We start from the raw sequence: 14,120 nt of genomic DNA on the forward strand, positions 1-14,120 counted from the left end.
AAAATTGGACTGTACTGGGCTAACCAATCAGCTCCCAAAATGATGTCATATCTTGTCAAAGGTAAGATTCTGAAATCTGCTAGAAATTCAGTTCCTTGAATGAAGTATGGTGATTGAAGGCACTGTGCTTTGCTCCATAAGATGTTGCCATTGACAACTCTAACCTTGACAGGTTTGCAATTAGTGACTTGATAGTTTGCTTTAATGGCAGTGTCATGATGTAAGAAAGTGCCACAACTACCATTGTCTATCAATGCAGTCACAACCATTTTGCCTAACTGTGAACTTTCAGTGTAAAAGTTTTACTAGCTACATTGACACCTGTAGCAGCATGGACAAACAACTGCAACTGACAGTCAGTCTCTGGTTCTGGTTCTGGTGCCCCAGTTTCAGCAGGCTGGTTGAAATCCTCATCAGTATATATCACTTGAGGAACTCCATTGTCATCTTCACCAATAACTAAAGCATTGATTTGTCTCTGGGCTTTGCACACCTTCTTATGGCCTGGTTCCCAAGGTATCCCACACTTGTAACACACTCCTTTCAGTCCAGCTTCTTAGAATTGCTGATTGACTGTAGGATTAGTTGGTTGTACTGTTTGTTGGTCCTTGCTAGCTAAAGTGTCCCTTCTGTGCTGATAGGGCTGATTATGATAAGCAAATTTCTTGACAGGGTTGGATTGTTCAATCCTCCTGGCCATCCACATTGCCTCTTGAATATCTCTGGGTTTGTGAAATTGAAGATGGTGTTGAGTATATTCTTGTAACCCAGCAACAAAGCTACTGACATAATAATCATCAGGTAGAGCAGGATTGTCCCTTCTGATCAGACCCACTACAGCTTCAAACTTGTCAATGTAGGCAGTAACAGTAGAATTTTGCTTCAGAGTATGGAAAGCTCTGACATTATCATAGGTGGAACTTTCAGCAAATCTATCTTCAATCGCTCTGCAAAATCTGTGCTAGGGTAAACGATGTGCCCTAAAACCTGTGCCTCTCCACCACTGAGCTGCTCTGCCTTTCAAATATGTGATAGCAAACTCAGTGCGTTGATCTATAGGTAAATTGGCAGCATCAAAATATTGTTCCAGAATCTGAATCCAGTTATCTGGGTCATCGCCTTCAAAGTCAGGGACATTTAACTTAGGAGCTTTGAGCACTGTTTGTAGTCTAGTTTGATCATGTGGCATGTGATAATTCCTGTTGTTTCTGCCATTATGTGGGTAAGGAATCCTAGGTTCATCATCATCTACTGATCCAGTCTCAATGGCAACATAATTACCAGGATAGAAAGGAGCTGCTTTTGTTGTGAGAGGCTAACTAGTTGCTCTTGGCAGAGGTGTGCCATCCAGATGCAATTGCTGACCACGATTGTCATGCAAGGTGGCTGATCCAATAGGTTTACTAAGTGGTGGCTGTTGGGGTGGAGGTGGGACTATAAGTGGAAGGGATGCGGATGCAGAATTGTGTAAGGTTTGTGGTGGTGGGGTTTGCAGGTTGGGTGGTGTCAAAAGTTGTGGATTGGGGTTTTGGGTGTCACTAGTGGGATCCAAGCGATTCAAGCGAGCAGTAATCAAGTTCATGTTCTCTTGCTGATGCTTGAAGATGTCAGTGATGGAATGATTAAAGGATTGTTGTACCTTAAGATCGGCGTCATACTTGGCATCATGATCCTCTTGCTGTTTCTTCAGACAATTGATGGACTCGGTGAGCTTGTCGAGCGAGTCCGCCAGCACATCCATGGGAGCCGCCGTCTTCGTCATGGGAGGGAGGGTGGTTTCCAAATTAACAGGAATTTTACAAAATCGACAGTGAGCCGATTCAACCTGTCAATCTGAACTCCAACCACAGGATTTCCCTTAAATCTCTCCCGGATTGAAGTGGCTGCGGAATTTTACAAGAGCACTTGGCTCAAAACCCTCACTAACTTCCACCGCGAGACAAGATCTAAGGCCAAGGATTGACCAGCTCTGATACCACTGTTATGCCCCGACGAATCGATGACAATTACAAGCGGAAATCAAGAACAGACACCACACAAACTGAGTAATTTTAGGGAATTTTGGGGTTTTCTATTGTTTTTGGTATTTGGGGTTTTCTCTTAGCAACGCACGCTGGCGGCTAGGGTTTACAAATCAAGACTGAGTCTCAGTATCGAGCTCTTACAAGCTTATAAAGTAAAGCAGCAGTAAAGTAAAACAGATAGCAGTAACAGGTAAAAGCAGCAATAGCTGACGTAGCACAGTAGTTCTTGTTACTTCTAGTGTCATCCGTTGATTGGAGACGGGACGGTCCAGGTTGCAAGATACCGCTTCGCAGCTTAACTGAAGAATCGAGAGCGATAGTGAATAGTGAACAACTGGGATTCAGGTTCATGACAAGCTGCTCATCGGATCATCTTTGGCCAAGCGCGCCGCGCGCTTCCTCCTCGGTGGCAATGCATCTCCTTTCGAGATGGCGTCGGCCGGCCGGGCCGGGGACCCAGGCAGTTCGTCAGCGTCTTTCGCGGCATTAGTGTTGTCCTTAATTAGCGTTGTCTTCATCGATCTCCATGACACTGTGAACGTTTATGTACGGTTTTTGCCTTTTTCGGTCAGTAAACTGGTCAGCTATCTTCTGCTTAATCAGTGGATCCAGTCCTTCACACACGCTCTGGTTCGAAAGAGTTTATACATACCCATGTGTCACTTGCATGTTCTTTTTCTTTCAAACTTAAAAAAATAAATAAGAACTTGCATTGTTGTTTCTCCCACGAACACCCAGATATCGGTCGGTCAATTCGTCATCCGGATGCATGATTGACGCCGACGGCCGGTTATACTAAGACATGGACATGCCAAAATATGCCATGCGTACGTACGTCGTGCATGCACGTACACACACAAAGTGCATATCATGCACCGTACCGGTCGATCGATATATAGAACACCCACCTGTATCGCTATCAGCCCATCATTGTGATCCAGATACCGGCCGGCCGGTCCACCATCCATGGCCATGAGACCGTGACCAGGCATGCGTCGTCGGCAGTGTCATGACGCGGCCCTGACTGCACCCATTAAATTAACCAGATCGATAGACCGCCATTAATGGCCGGTCAGCATATATCTTGATAGAGTGTGCACCGCGTACAACGTGACAGCGATAACTCAGCCTGGAGAAATCTCTCACGTACGCGTACACACAAGAGAAGGATCGATCGGACGACAATGATCTCTGCAACCGCCGGCAGGCAGAGACACGTCCTCCGCTCAGTTCTCTGACGGCGTACATGTCCGGATGTCCCACGCCGTCAGTTTTGGACTCCCAATTAATCTCTTTTTCTTTTTCCTGCTCTGTCTATTCATCGGAGCGCGCTATTTTTGCAGTTGGGCTTAACAACGTAAATCATTTGTAAAGAGTAGGGGACACTCAACCTTTTTTTTTTTGCGGGGAGACACTCAACTAATTATGACTAGTGTCCAATGGAGAAGAAAAACCAAAAATAGTGTGTTTGAAGCTCAAACCCGGTTCCTCCAAACTCAAATTTCCTCGTTTTGCTCTTCCTGTCTAAATAATCATGGCTCCACCGGTGCCCGGCAAAGGATGGATGGTACCTTTTAGGCTATGACTTAATTACTAGCTCTACCCGTCGTGCGTGCATGAGCATGACTGATATATGCAGGGGATGGATGGAGACGGTGCACACGGCCAAGCAGAATCGCCAGATCGATCAATACACTTATGCACGCATGGATAGATCAGACGGATGCTGTCTGAAAGCTAAAACTGTAGTCGTGCGCGCTGTACTTGCGCCGTGCTTCTGCAGTGGAGTAGCGCACACATGCATGCATGCAGCAGCTGCTGCGTGCGTGCGTGCGACTGCATGCATGCACGGTCGCATGTGCATGTACGTAAGTACTACGTGCGTGCGTGCTAGCTACTCCTATATAGGTAGGGGTCCGGCCCGGCGATGGAACGCTTCACTTTCACTTCACTTCACTCGTTGCCCGGCCGGCCGGCGCCTATAGCTTAATTCCCATCGGTCGACCCGTCATTCGTTGTGGGGTCTAGCCCCGCCACGTACATCTTGCCGGAAAGTCGACCGGAATATCGATCGTGTATATATTCTTCATACGTAATCGTTCCCATGCATGCAATGCAATGTAACAGTGTATATATATTCCAACGTTGCACTTGTCCAATGATACGGGCTTGTATACATGTAAACTTGATCGATCTATGTTCGCAGTTAAAAAAGATTCATGTGATTGTGTGACTTGAGAAAAATTTCGTTGAAGGAATTTATAAAGTAAAAGTTCGGATTATTTTAGATACCTTGCCTGAGGGGAAAGAATATGCATGCGCGGCAGTCAAAATTCAGTTAACTCATGCGCACGTGCTGGCCGGCAGCATCCGTATGTGTTGAGATCTAGCCAACATGTGATTTAGACCAGGCCAGGAAGGAATAAGTACACTTCAGCCGTACTTCCATCGTCGCTTGATTCAGACCGACCCTAACCGTGTTTTTTTATTTCGTTAACAAAGCTCCGAGTCGTTCTCGGCGGCTGCCACAAATTAGGTACCCCGGGTTGTCAAACGTTCTATGCATCATACCCCGCATCCGGGCCGGGTTTTAGACGGGCTTCATAGAGTTCGATAGAAAAGCCAAAAGCCTATGCCCGGCCCAAGGCGCAAAAAGTTACTTACTTCCCATTAACCTTTTTTGTGCTTTTTTTATTGGAAACGCAACATATATAGTAAAACACATATGTTTAGCAAAAGTCAAACGGCACGGCTGTCAGAAGCAGGCATGGCGTGTCTGCCCGAGAACCCGAGGGTACGGCCCATTGGGCTATGACATGTGGCAGCCGGTCTGACTGGATTTCTATGTTTTTTTGCTTTTTTTTAGCTTGCTCTTATTTCCTCTTTTTTGATTGATTTGTTTATCCAAATAACCTCTGAATTTGATGAGATTTTAAGGAAAGGATTATTTAATTATCATTAATATCCTATAAACTTTTAAGTATTTCGAATTACTTTGAATTTATTTGAACTTACACATTTTTCAAATTCAAAAGGGTTATTGGCTCAATTTGAACTACAAGTGATCTTTTAAAAATTCATTAAATTTCACAAAAGATATATTTGAGTTAATTGAGATAGCACAAAATACAAAATTTCTAAACATAGGTATCAATCTCGAATAATTTTCTAGGGTGATTCAGTTATATAAAATTATGCATATGAATTATTTAAGGGCCCAAATAAATCGTGAAAAATTATCAAGTCTCATATTATATATAATATAATGAACTTGACATAAACATTTGATGGCCATTGGATCATTCTTATTTTTTGTTGAAACATGATGTTTCACAAAGTACCTGGTGTGGCTATGGTCCATACAAAACGAGTCGTCAAGTCACAAGATGTTCTTGGATGCCTTTTTCTCAGTATATACCATCCGAAGCTTCCTCATGGAACTAAACAAATCGCAACGTGGTACCTGGCAACGTCACGTGCGCAATCTCCACCATCGAATGATGCAATGATCTGTGTTATTTCTCAAAATGTCTTTCCAGATGGTATGCTCGTCATGCTATCTGTCTTCATTCAGTTAATTTCTAGCCATAATCGATCTATCTCTTAGCTAGGAAATGAAAGGGCCACACCCGAAAGAATCAAATACAATTAATTTGCACCAGCTATATGCTGCCGTTGGTATGCCGATGCCTCAACGGCACAAAAATGGTAACTGACGCGGCTGCGTTAAATGTTTTCCTACCACCGTTTGGAGCGTCTGTATACGGCTGGAACGCGCAAAGCCGATCATCTTCCGTTCAGAGGAACACAGCTGGGGTACGGGTACGGGCCATCAATAACCATTACTAACCGGCGATCATCTCTTAAGATGTTCTTTCCATATCTTTTTTTATCAGCAGAGGCAAACATTGATCGCGCGCGCTATCTCCGTCATTCAAAGATGCAATCTGCGTGGATTTCTTTCGAAATATACACATCCACGTTAGCTATCCATTTCGGTTCGACCGATCTATCTCGCCGAAAAACCGCGTCCCCAAAATAGTCAACTATATGCGTTTTTTGCACCATTGATGCTCCATTGTTTAGGATGTTGTTAACACGTCCAAGAGATGCAATGCCAATGATACATAGCATCCATCTAATACATGATGGGTGTTGAATGTTTTCCTATACGATGGTTGCTCTCTACGTACGGTGGTCAAAGGTCAACAGAGCCCTGGAAGCTAGGCTGCCCTTTGGTCATGCAATCAGACTTATGTCAGCAGCTGGCGACGTGGCCACCACCTGACGCGATCGATCGGGATCAGGGATCGGACAGTCGAGGACAACCACCCCTGGATGGATCGACGACCCAGAAAAAGAAAGAAAAGAAAACAAGAGCTAGCGCCGGGGGGGGGGGGGGGGGGGGGGGGGGGGGGACGGCGGGGGCCCCATCGGCAGCGGCAGCCCCCTCTATCCGGTGGGCCCCGCGGCAGCAGCCCCCAATCTACGCACGCGCTTGCTTTGCTTGCTTGTCTTTAAGCCCCTGGCCCCGAGGGGAAGCAGCGCAGCAGAGGCCAAACCGAAGCACAAACCCCGCCTAGCTCTCGCCTCTCGCACTTTTGCTAGCTTTGACCTCGCCATCAGGGGAAGACGGAGAATGGATCCCGTGGCGGCGCATGGCGGCGGCGGCGGGCGGCACCACTTCGGCCCGCCGGTGGGCTCCCCGTTCCACAGCCCCTTCCATGGCAGCCACGGCCATGGCGCCGGGGGGCAGTTCCAGCAGCAGGCGGCGCCGCAGTTCCAGGCGTATGAGCTCCATGGCCACCAGGCGCAGATGCTCGCCAACAGCATGGGCGGCGGCGGCGGGAACAGCGGCAGCAGTATGCTGGCGAAGCAGGAGCTGGTGGACGAGAGCACCATCAACAGCGCCGGCAGCAACAGCGCCGGCGAGCAGGGCATGGGCTCCGCGGAGCCGCAGATCATGGGCCAGACGCAGGCCGGAGGCGTAGGCGGAGGAGGAGAGGATCCGCATCAGCAGCATGGGGCGGCGGGCCTGCGGCAGGGCGTGATGCGGAGGCCCAGGGGCCGGCCGGCGGGGTCCAAGAACAAGCCCAAGCCGCCGGTGATCATCACGCGCGACAGCGCCTCGGCCCTGCGGGCCCACGTGCTCGAGGTCGCCCCCGGCTGCGACGTCGTCGACGCCGTCGCCGACTTCGCACGCCGCCGCCAGGTCGGCGTCTGCGTCCTCAGCGCCACCGGCTCCGTCGCCGGCATCTCCGTCCGCCAGCCCGGCGGCGGAGGCGGATCCAACGGCAACGGAAACGGCGGCGTCGTCAGCATCGCCGGCCGCTTCGACATCCTCACGCTCTCCGGCTCCTTCCTGCCGCAGCCGGCGCCGCCGAGCGCGACCGGGCTCACCGTCTACGTCTCCGGCGGCAGCGGACAGGTCGTCGGCGGCGCCGTCGCCGGCGCGCTCGTCGCCACCGGCGGGCCCGTCGTCATCATGGCCGCCTCCTTCGGCAACGCGTCCTACGAGCGCCTCCCCCTCGACGACGAGCCGCCGCAGTCCGCGGCGCCTGATCTGGCGCCATTGCCGGCTCCTCTACACCAGCAGCAGCAGCAGCAGCAGTCTCTGGCCATGATGAACGCCATCCAGCTCCCCGGAGACGAAGACGAAGCCGGCGGCTACGGCGGCTGGGCCAGCGCCGGCGCCGGCAGCAGCCGCGTCGGGCCCTACTGAGATCGATCAATGGCAAGCACATGGAGGCAATCAATGGAAGCTAAGAGTTCAATCAATCAATCAATCAATTACCATGCATCTTCTTCTTCCTGCCTTTGCTGATTATGTGCTAGCTCTTGATCTCGATCGTCTCGTTCAGTTCTACCCTCCCGTTGTGTCATCTGCTTTGCAATTGTCAATCGCAAGGTTGATGATGGTTAAATTGGAACTTGTAGTAGTGTTCCTGGTCGCCGTTAGTTATGTTTTTACCTTTAATTTGTTTACAGCGGTTAATTGAGCAATGCATGCATCGTTGTAGCTAGGATGGAGATCGAGGAAGAGGACTTGTTAGCGGTGGTAATTACTCAGTTAAGCAACTAGTACTGGTAGTTTTTATATATGTGTTATTGAATTGATATGTCTCTCTCTCTTTCGTCGTTGTCTTGGAGCTATAAGACTAGCTAGTTATGAACAAACCTGCGTGTTTGATGGAGAATGATGGGTGATCAGTTCGTTGTTTGTTTCTCTTGGGTCAGTTTTCATTCTTGATTTTTATATCTATATATGTGTATGTGACCATGGACTTGGAAGAGACGACAGAGGGGGTGATAGATAGAAGGTATCCCATGAACAACCACTTCACCGGTTCTCCTCTCTCTGTTCCTTTCCCATTTTGGTTGCTTGCATATTTGCTGGCTGGCTGCAGCAACAGCAAGCACTAGACAAGGTCGTCGTAGCAAGCCCAACCACTTCACCACATTATATATATGGACACACAGCTAGCTCTAGCTATATTTTATGTCAAGGCCGGATGAAGCTCCAATACAGGTGTCTCCCCCCTGTGCTTAGTTCTCCCTCTCCCTTTCTGACCAAGTACAAACATGCATGGCATGCATTTTGCCATCAAGGTCGTGTTCCCATATATTTACCATATGACCCACAACGACCAAGTCTTGATTTTTCAGGGTAATTTGCTTTCCAAAGATGTGTAAATGACCTGTCAATCCCATTGCTGGAAGTTGGTTTATACATAGATTGCACAGTAAATTTTCCTGACTAAGACCATTTCCACTAGGGTTTATCATCTTCCCCATTTAGAGCAACATGTTTCAGTTTGTCTCTAAGAGTATTTAGGTCTCTCTACGCAGTGTTCATCCAGCCATCTCTTGAAGCTCATTTGAGACTGTTTGTCAATCATATCTTTTACAGTAGCACCAGTGTCATTGGAAATATCTTTTACAGTAGCACCGGTGTCATTGGAAATGGACTCGTTGGCAAAAGGATGTGTGACCACACCAAGCATCTCCTCAGAAATCAGCATCTCCTCAGAAATCAGTTCTCTTAGCAGAGGCAGAGACAAGCCCCAGGCATGGGGGGCCATGGCCTGGGGCTTGATTTTTTTTTTCCTTTAGTAAATTGTGATGATTTTGAGTTTGGCCTGGGGCTTATCTTCGTTAATTACTTCTTTTAGGTCACGTATACTGCAATAACCCGGGTCTAATATACTTCCTCTATTTCACAAAGGTTGGCGTATTTTGTTTCGTTAAGACAAGGCTTTGACCAATGATAACTCTATTAATACGTGTTTTTACGTACATGAAATTTATATCAATAGATTCGTCTTTAAAAATTCTTTCTCATAATCATGATTTTGTATGATATATGTTACATATTAATAGTGTAATTCTTAGTCAAAGCCTTGTCTTAACGAAACAAAGTACGCCAACCTTTGTGAAATGGAGTGAGTAATTTCTGGCTCCGCCTTTGCCTCTTACCATTCCCTACAATCATATATCTCCCCTGATGGTCTGAATATTTCAAATGCAACAAGTCACTCAATTCAGTAGAATCTCAATTTTTATGTTTAATCCCAATATTCCCCCAGCTTTTGGGCATTTCCTTTCCTAATGATATGTCTTGCTAGCATGCTTCCTCTGCTTCCAGTTTCCATCACACCACTTGCTCATCAGTGAAATTTTAAATTTCATCAGATCCTTTAACCCCATGCCTCCTATCTCTTTTGGTTTGCAGATCAATTTCCATTTAACTTAGTGGTATCTTCTTTTCTTAAGCCCTCTTTGCCAGGTAAAACCCCTAATTGTATCCATTTTCAAATTAAGTTTTCCCCAATTGGAAAGAGATCCCCCCTTCCAACCATCCTACTACATGGAGTCTGTCTGAATTTACTAGCATTCCAAATTACTTAATTGGCCATTTCCCAACATGACAGTTACACATTTTTGGTAATATATTTGCTTTCTCAATGTCATCCATCACCATTTAATTGCTGGTTTTTCTTCTGTTTTCTGATAGACTCTGTTGCATTGTAAAGTAATTTCTAACTGAATTTGGGCTAATAATGTCACAACTATATACCCTATCTAAGAAAGTCACGACTTCCCTCACACACCACATTGATCATTGCTGAACTTTTGCTAGCTAACCACACATGCCCGTATGTGTTGTGGAACAATCGAGTTCTGTCGTCATGTATTTAATTCAGTGTTTTGCAAAGAAATAACATTATGCATGAATTCTTCATGCTACATTTGGAACACGTAGATTGATTTAATTTAAGGCCACTTTCGATCGATTGTAGGATGGATGTCTATAAGAATTTTTTAGAGGGTTCTAGTCCTTACATACGTGACATCAGAGTCGAAGACAGGCCCAGGCACACCGGGCCATGGTTGGGGCGTGGGCATGTTTTTCTTCATACTTTTAGCACTGCTCAACACTGTTTAACACGGTTTAACGAAGTTGGCCTGGGGCGGCCTGGGGCTCGGCCCAATCCTGGCTCTACAAGAAATATTCCCATCCAAATTAAGGGCCTGTTTGGTTGGTGACCTGAGAAACATTCCCGAGAAAACTATGTGCCCGAGATGAACCTGGAAATTTGGTGCATTTGTGCATGCCTGGAATTTTCATTGGTTATTATGATTTACTCTAATGTTTGTTTACTTCCACCGAATGTTGGGCGATGCTGAGTGAGTGGTGCCCACGTACGTGGCTTTATTTTAGAACATTGTCCACGTACGTATGTGTAGTGGTAGAGTTTCATTGGGGCCGGCGTTGGTCAAGTGTGCCTTGGCACTTGAATGCTTTTTGGTAGGAAATTCCACCAGCCCATTTTGCATTTTCATATGATTAATTGGTAATCATAACTAAGAAGGTATGTAAGTAGTCGATTGAGTACAAGTTCAACCTTGGAAAGGATTTCTGAAAATGAAAGTACACACACAGTATAGCACGGTCAATATACAGCAGGGGGTCATTTGATCATATCAGTAGCAGCAGCTGCTGCTGGCTGGTTGCGATGGATATATTGCACAGGAGTAAAATGCACCAGAGTTCCTAATTCTTTCGTAAAAGCTCCAAGTTAGTCCTAAATCTTTGAAACTGCACGTTCCGGTCCTAATTGTTTGATAAGGGGTTCATCCCAGGCATGGGCGGACCCAGGAAAAAACTCAAGAGGACTAAGAACGGAAGACAAATATATGTAAGCAAAGATGGTTTATACTGATATGAACAAATTTTGATCGGAAACTACTGATATGAACAATACCTCGTTCCAAAGTCGCAAAAGATAATATCTACACATATTTATAAGTTCCAACAATCTACCCTACAACCTGCAAGAAAAAAAGATGTTCAATTTCTAAATCGAGGTCAGTATTACATGAGGCAAAGAGCTTTTGCATATTACCTTTCGTTTCATCCCACGACGATCTTTCACCTCATGAAAACGTTTAACTATGACTTCATTCGAAATTCTGTCGAGCAACTCTTTCTCTACATAGCAAATAAGGCTATGGTTCATGAAGTCATCACTGATTTTGTTGCGGAGAGCACTCTTGACAATCTTCATAGCTGAGAAGCACCTCTCAACGGTTGCAGTGGCAACAGGAAGTGTTAGTGCTAGCTTTACAAGTTGGTAAACTAAAGGATAAGAAGTATGCTTCTTTGTAGTCACCATCAGTTCAGCCATATCACCAATATTTTCCAAGCTAGCAAACCTTGTATCATGGGTTACATTATCCAAGTAGAGATGAAGTTCATGCTCTAGAATTGTCAAATCTTTGAAGTCATCAGGATAAAACTGAGCTAGTTTCAGCAACTTCTCATCATTGAAGTGAACAAAGTGACCACTTGGACTCAAAGCATACAAACAACAAAGCAACTCAGAATTTGTAGTATTAAATCTGCCATTTAACTCTTCTACCAACATATCTAGGACAGCAAAGAAACAATCAATCCGATAATGGTGCTCATTGTTAATACCAGTCCTTTGCCTTGTCTTCTTCGGATTCACATAATCACTTCCCATGTCCATCACTGAGATGTCATATTTCTCACAAAAAGAACATACCTTGCTCAGAAGATCATTCCAACCTTACTCAGATCTAAGCTTTTGTAGCTCTCTTTTTGTAGATTCCACATCTGACATGGCATTTACAATGTAAACATCCTTTCTCTGAAAGATTTTTGATAGCCCATTTGTTAAAGCAAATATAATCATCATCATGTGTAGATAGAATGCAGAATCAAATGACTAAAAATATGTTAAAATTCCACGGGCTTGACGTTTCTTAATAGGATCTGAACCATCTTTCTCAACATATTCAAGCACTTTAACCACTGAAGGGAATATCTTTGACAAACCTACCAAAGTTCTGTAGTGAGAATTCCATCTAGTATCTCCCGGCCTTTGAAGAGAAATCTCTTGATTTAGTCCAGTTCCTGTAGCAATCTCTCCCTTACCAATTGCTTTCCTTACTTCTTCTTGATGATTCTCTCTAAGTTTATCCTTTCTCTTGCAAGATAATCCAACAACATTCACCGTAAGTGATATCATATCAAAAAATCATCAACATCAGTTATTTTCTTCGCAATAGCCACGACAACCAAGTTAAGCTTGTGAGCAAAACAATGTACATAATAAGCTGAACTGTTCTCTCTCATAATTTTGGCTTGCAAACCATTGAACTCACCAGCCATGTTACTTGCTCCATCATATCCTTGTCCTCTCATTTGTTTTATATTTAAACCAAACTCTGCAATCATAAAATCAATTTCAGACTTGAGAAAACTAGCTGTTGTCTCCTCCACATGAACAACACCAACAAACCTCTCATTTGTCAGCCCACATCTACTCACGAATCTTAAAACCACTGCCATCTGTTCTTTGTCAGAAACATCACGACACTCATCAACCAATAAACTGAACACATCCCTGCCAATTTCTTGCAAAATGGACATCAAGATTTCTTTGGCGAAGCATTCAGTAATACTTTTCTGAATTTTTGGAGACAACATTTGATTGTTTTGTGGGGCATTTTTGAATGCCTTGGCTACAACATCATTTTGACTATTGGTGTACTCCATCAGTTGCATATAGTTTCCTTTATTTACTGAATCTTCTGATTCATCATGGCCACGAAATGGTTGCCCCTGATGCAGCAAATATCTAGAGACATCAATTGCGGCATTTACCCGAATGAGATGCTCTGTTTTTTCTACTTCACTTTGCTTATGTAGGGCTGCAGGGATTGATTGATCTATTTTCATTAGATCCTCACAATTCTTTTGTGCTCTGTTGTGGAAGCTACCACGATCACCCACATGAGTCAAAAATCTTTCCAGCTTCTTGCAATTGCAATAACCATCTACTACAAATGCATCATGCCCAGGTTTGTTACCTTTGATATTGTCCCTGAACAAGTAGGAACACAAGCAATATGCTCTGTCCTCCACCTCGCTATACTCTAGCCAATTGCCACCATATTCATCATACCAATCAGCATTAAAATAGCGAATTATCTGCCCAATTTTCCTTGGTTTAAACTTGGTAGGACGAGGCCGATGAGGTCCTGCTATCAAGTACTTTCGTCTTACATCCTCATGCTGATTGACATTGTAATCTACAATTCTCCTTCTTTTAGATGGGTCCCGAGGAAGCTTGTTCAAATCAACTAGCTCATGCATATTAGAAGTTCTAGATTTAATTAAAAATCTCTCCATTTCTCTGTCTACAAGTGATAAATCATACACTCAGATTTCACGGCATGCACTCAGGTCTAAATTCTAATAATCCAATTTCAGAAATTATACACGGGTCTATTGCTTACCTTGTCAATTTGAATTGGCGAATTGGGTTGGGATGCCCGGTGCTGCAAGCTCGTACAGAAGCCTGGCGCTAGAATTAGGGATTTAGGGTTGCCTAATTGGGGGCAGGCTTCGGCGCTGCGGCTAGCGCTGGAGGGCAAGAGACCGGCGAGTCGGCGAGGGCGTGAGGCGGCCAGCGACCACGGCAATCGCTGGGCGCCAGCATCGAGGGGTGAGGGGTGATGGCAGCACGCGCTGGGGCGGACGGGAATTGGAATTGGGTCGATGCT

At 45.3% G+C, this 14,120-nt stretch overlaps 2 protein-coding genes across 2 annotated transcripts; one reads left to right on the top strand and one right to left on the bottom strand.

The window, feature by feature from the left end:
• Positions 1-6,585: 6,585 nt before the first annotated feature.
• Positions 6,586-8,248, top strand: LOC100829454 (AT-hook motif nuclear-localized protein 18). Its single transcript, XM_014896516.2, has one exon. It carries the CDS (start codon positions 6,664-6,666, stop codon positions 7,744-7,746), a length of 1,083 nt encoding a protein of 360 aa, XP_014752002.1. The 5' UTR covers positions 6,586-6,663; the 3' UTR covers positions 7,747-8,248.
• Positions 8,249-11,345: 3,097 nt separating this feature from the next.
• On the bottom strand, positions 11,346-12,058 carry LOC100829763. Its single transcript, XM_010231683.1, has 2 exons — positions 11,432-12,058; positions 11,346-11,357 (listed from the first exon to the last, which is right to left on the bottom strand). Exons 1-2 carry the CDS (start codon positions 12,056-12,058, stop codon positions 11,346-11,348), a joined length of 639 nt encoding a protein of 212 aa, XP_010229985.1.
• Positions 12,059-14,120: the final 2,062 nt, after the last annotated feature.

This window comes from Brachypodium distachyon, chromosome 1, assembly GCF_000005505.3.
Source record: "Brachypodium distachyon strain Bd21 chromosome 1, Brachypodium_distachyon_v3.0, whole genome shotgun sequence".
NCBI lineage: Eukaryota > Viridiplantae > Streptophyta > Magnoliopsida > Poales > Poaceae > Brachypodium > Brachypodium distachyon.

Coding starts and splice junctions, on each gene's coding strand:
- LOC100829454 (XM_014896516.2), top strand. CDS start 6,664: ATGGATCCCGTGGCGGCGCATGGCGGCGGCGGCGGGCGGCACCACTTC.
- LOC100829763 (XM_010231683.1), bottom strand. CDS start 12,058: ATGGACATGGGAAGTGATTATGTGAATCCGAAGAAGACAAGGCAAAGG.